Source organism: Oryzias latipes, chromosome 8 (genome assembly GCF_053564925.1).
Source record: "Oryzias latipes strain Hd-rR chromosome 8, Olatipes_Hd-rR_3.1".
In the NCBI taxonomy this organism is placed as follows: Eukaryota; Metazoa; Chordata; class Actinopteri; order Beloniformes; family Adrianichthyidae; genus Oryzias; species Oryzias latipes.
The window spans coordinates 15,290,765-15,295,644 of NC_136244.1; the positions used below are offsets into that span (position 1 = coordinate 15,290,765).

A 4,880-nucleotide genomic window follows, 5' to 3' on the forward strand; every position below is an offset into this window, starting at 1 on the left:
CAATTTGTAGGTCTGAGTAAAGCCTTTAAATATTCCCTTAACACAAAGCAATGAAGGCCTTTTGCTCTGACTGTTGCGAGAAGATGCTGGTCAAGTCCTTATCTATGCAGCTAACGCGGTTGATAAGAAAAAAAAAAAAAAGATCCCTAAAGTGGCTGCAACAAATAATCTGAGTCATTTAAAGTCACTTTAATTTACAAAAAAATGTATTAAACTGCTAACAAATTTTGTACAAGCTCCACTTAGCATCCTGTAATGTAATTTAGGAAGAAAACAAACCATGTAACCCTTGTGCTATCCTAGGCACTTTGACATTGGGAATTGGGTCATCTAGACCAGTGTTTTTCAACCAGTGTGCCGCGGCACACTAGTGTGCCGTGGGAGATGGTCAAGTGTGCCGTGGGAAATAGGCTATATGCACACGGAGGTGATGACGTACTTCCGCTAAAATCTCAGCCTGCTAAGCCATTTCCGCTCGCGCTGAGGCGATTGTTTACAAAGCGATATAACAGCAACTACAATATGACTAGTAAGAAAACGTTCAAATTTCAGCGAACCATCTATAGTACAGCCGAGCATTGCTGTGTGCCTCTGTGTCAAGCTTCGAGCAAGTACAACAGTTTACTTAGTTTTCATACATTTCCATCTGACGCGGAAATCAGGCGAAAATGGCTTGTAGCTATCCGGAGGGACAAATTCACAGTTACTCCCCATACCCGAGTATGTAGCCGACATTTTAACAAGGATGATGTTCGTGAGCCCTTATCAGAGACGGGGAGGCGGCTATTAAACAAGGGAGCTGTCCCAGCACTGTTTGAGTGGAACAATTTCACCCTTCCCACTTCACGACCGGGGGTGTGGGAGAGGAGAGAGCGTCCGCCTCCGATGACGGAGGATGACGGCGACGCAGGCGAGAAAGCTGATATCCCTATGGACCACGACTACGCTTCAGCTTCAGATCCTGCAGTTGTTGATTTAGCCCTTGATGACAACATGTCTCTCAGAGATGAGATTCTCAAGCTGAGGGAACACGTCGAGAAGCTGACAATGAATCAGCGCTTTGGAATTCATCGTTTTGCTGCCTCAGACAAGGACATACGTTTTTTCACAAGGTAAGATATCAGATTGTTCTGTAGTAACGTTACTTTTGCAACAACAGATATAGTTGTGTGTGTGTGAGAGAGAGAGGGAGAGAGGAAGGCTAACAGAGTTGTATATTTGAAATGCTTCCAAGTAATATCATAGTATACACTGATATAATATTTAAATGATTATATCTGAATTGTATTTATTTAGATTTGCATCCTATGACCTGCTGATGAGATTCTGGGCCTTAATAGAGCCATCACTGCCAAATATGGTCAGTGTGACACAAGCACAGAGAGGCACCTTTACAGAGCCAAGTTCCACTGTAGTAAGTAGTTATTTACATGGCCCATACAATAAAACTTAAAGGGATAGTTCACTTCAAAATTAAAATTCTGTCATCATATACTCACCCTCAAGTTGTTTCAAACCTGTATGAATTTCTTTCTTCTGCTGAACACAAAGGAAGATATTTTGAAGAAAGAAAGAAATTCACTGTGTATATGATTTTCATTTTGAAGTGAACTATCCCTTTAACAAAGATCAGGGCTAATGGAGGTTGAGAGAAACATAACGCAAATTGTTTTTCTTTTGAACAGACTCGTTTCCTGCAGCCCATGGATGAGATGTTCATGTTTCTCAATTACCTGGCACTGGGTTCAAAACAGCGTGATCTTGCTGACCGGTATGGAGTCCACCAGTCCACAGTCAGTCGGATCATTACAACATGGAGCAACTTTCTATACACTGTGCTAGGGTCTGTGAGGATCTGGATACCAGAGGAGAAAATAAGGGCACATCTGCCAGCTGAGTTTAAGGACTATGCAGACACTACAGTCATCCTGGACTGCACAGAGCTAAGGTGCCAGTGCCCTTCATCACCTCTTCTCCAAAGTGAAATGTTCTCAGCATACAAGTCCCACTGTACTCTCAAAGGGCTGCTTGGAGTGGCTCCTCATGGGGCGGTCACATTTATTTCTCAACTGTACGCTGGTTCCATCAGTGACAAACAGATCACGCGTGAGTCTGGAATTCTCTCCCTTTTGAGACCTGGAATGGCCATCATGGTCGACCGAGGTTTTCTGGTTGATGACCTTGTACCTTGCAAGATTTATAGGCCAGCATTTCTCTCTGGAAGATCCCAGATGTCTGCCTGTGAGGTCAGGGAGACCCAAGCAATTGCACGCCTCAGGGTGCATGTTGAGCGCCTCATACGGCGTGTTAAGGAACACAAGTTCTTTGACACAGAGATTCCACTTCGGCTTTTTGGCAACATTAATCAGCTGTATACTGTTGCATGTCTTCTGACGAACTATGAAAACGGGCCTCTTGTAAAGGCTTGGGCAAAGAAGCCAGAGTAGCAGCAGTAGAAAAAAATAAAAATTAATAACCTATGACCATTTGTATAACTACTTTCTTTAAATGTACCTTTGTAAATTACTTTGTATAAATTGAATTTTATAATTAATGTTATGTATGCACTGCTGTACATTGCACATACTCTTTGAATAAAGAACTACTGAATTATTTGCATGTTATATGTACTTTACCTCACCAATGCTTTTAAGCCATCTGTAATATAAGAATAATACTTTCATGCACAGTGAATTATTTACTGAATAACATTTATTTAGGGCTCCCAATTTACAAACAACAGTTATAAAATAATATTTTTAGGTAACCAATTATCAAAAAAATTAATCGGAAGAACATGTAACATGTAATTTAATAATAGATTAGTATTAATACAACAAGAAACATAGTAATACAATTAAGAAAAAATATAAAAACTTGAATCAATATATATGTACAAATATTTTGAAATGGATTGAACTAATAAGAGTTACTGCCAGTAAGAGAAATGGAGAAAAGAGAAATTAACAGCACTCTATAAAGAAGTGTGACAGGCAATCAGAATCTAATTATTTAGGGAAGCAAAGAGGTAACAATAAAAATAAAAAAAATCAATTTTTACTTTCATTGTTTTGGTGATTTCATTGTCTCTGGGAATCCTCTGAATAAACATGTCCTCCTGTGTGTAGACAACAAAGTCACACCAGTCTAAACCAGAAATCAACATCTGGCCCTGGATTTGCCAAAAGTAGGAATGAGATTTCCTTAATGTGTGTGTGCCCTCACTGATCTTAATATATGGGCAGTCAACATAGCTTGCAACATTGGGGCATTTAATTTCAACAAGGCCAAACACTGTCTGCCCCTTTGGATCGTACACAAAGTACCCTGTTAAAAACATTAGTTACCATGGATCTTGGCTTATGCCACTTCTGTTCAGTCTCTGTGCAGCTGTGTGTTGGGGGAACAGAGGTGATGCTAAGCTGGCAATAATGTGCAGTCTGGTACAACAGTGCTGCCACATGATTACACACAGCTGTACCTGCCACACAGGTACACTGGCAGCTTTGTAGATGCACAGGACGGGCATCCCCAAGCACAATCTGAAAATACACAAATCTGTTATAATAGAATAAAAGTGCAGTTTTTTAAAAAGAGAATACATGAGTACAGTGAGAATGTTTAACAAAACAAACAAATTTGAACCATCGACATATAATTATTAACTACTAAAACAATTAATAACTACTAAACAATTTGTATGAGCTAAAATTGTAGCCACAATATTATTTATATTATTATTTATCTCACTTTACTCATCATCCCCAACAGTGGACACAGAACGTGTGTCAATGCAGTGACAAAACGGAACTCAGTTTCTGTGAATCCCAGTGATTAGCGTACATATTTAAATATCGATAAATATTCCAACACACCAGTGTTATTTATGGTATGGTAAATGAAATTTGTCTTTAAAATAACCTTTAGCATTATTAGATGCAATGATTCACAGAAACTTTGATCTGCCAAACGTAACCTGTCTCATGAACCATGAACCAATCTGCGCTGAACCTGCAGTATAACTTTCTCTTACGCTTAAGCTGTGAGGCTTTTGGCTTTTCCTCATAGATCTGTAGCACTCAGCCCTAATCGTTACCTCTCCTGTGCTTGAATCCTTGTTTGAAACTGACATTGACAAAGGCGTTAGGAAAATTGGCTGTGATTGACACATAATAGTAAACATAGCCTACGCTGCACCTGCTGCGCTAGCGCTAGATAGCATGCATGCTATGGGCATGTAACACTGTCAGAACACGTCCAGATCTTACCTTCAAAATTGTGGATGTAGCTTGACACATACAATTTGAAGCCCTTCTCTTTCTTGGTTGTCGAAGTGTGACATAACTTTTGTATGATTCGACTCACGTCGTTGACCGTTACCTTTGGGACATCTTGAAGGGACCGAGTGAAAAATGCCATAGTTGTTATTGACGCTATGTGCGCCGTCGACGCCGGATGTAACCTGGCTGGCCGACTTGGAATGCGGAAGTGAGTGTGCATATAGCCTATTGCCCTCATTCACTGATCTAAAAACATTTTCCATCTCCAGGATATCAGCTCTGTGTTCATCCAAACAGGCCCTGATAAAACACTGAGGAGTTAGGAATATAAAAGATCGTAAAATACTTTTTCTTTCCGTTTATTTTATTTTATTAAAGACATTTTGATAAGAATGACGGCAGCGCGATTCAGCTGCAGCTCCGGCTGTATTTAGGAAAAGTCCCGCCCCTTTAACTGTCTCCACCAATCATTCTTGAAGGCTTAATCACATGTCATCAGTCTGCCCAATCAGAAGTGGTTAAAGTCTTCACTTCCTTGTCTCGATTTAGCTCGTAAAGTCGCTCAGTTCTAACAAAAATACCAGCTAAAGCTCATCTTTA

General features: G+C 40.0%; 1 protein-coding gene and 1 long non-coding RNA gene across 2 annotated transcripts; one reads left to right on the top strand and one right to left on the bottom strand.

The window, feature by feature from the left end:
* The first annotated feature begins 384 nt into the window (after positions 1–384).
* On the top strand, positions 385–2,036 carry LOC111947752 (uncharacterized). Its single transcript, XM_023957588.2, has 4 exons — positions 385–1,112; positions 1,297–1,414; positions 1,686–1,771; positions 1,843–2,036. Exons 1-4 carry the CDS (start codon positions 385–387, stop codon positions 1,895–1,897), a joined length of 987 nt encoding a protein of 328 aa, XP_023813356.2. The 3' UTR covers positions 1,898–2,036.
* Positions 2,037–2,794: 758 nt separating this feature from the next.
* On the bottom strand, positions 2,795–4,495 carry LOC111947753 (uncharacterized). Its single transcript, XR_002873685.2, has 2 exons — positions 4,269–4,495; positions 2,795–3,542 (listed from the first exon to the last, which is right to left on the bottom strand). It is a non-coding gene; the product is annotated as an uncharacterized LOC111947753 (long non-coding RNA).
* Between the last annotated feature and the right edge of the window lie 385 nt (positions 4,496–4,880).

Coding starts and splice junctions, on each gene's coding strand:
- LOC111947752 (XM_023957588.2), top strand. CDS start 385: ATGGTCAAGTGTGCCGTGGGAAATAGGCTATATGCACACGGAGGTGAT. Junction 1,113..1,296: donor GACATACGTTTTTTCACAAG/GTAAGATATCAG, acceptor GTATTTATTTAG/ATTTGCATCCTATGACCTGC. Junction 1,415..1,685: donor CAGAGCCAAGTTCCACTGTA/GTAAGTAGTTAT, acceptor TCTTTTGAACAG/ACTCGTTTCCTGCAGCCCAT.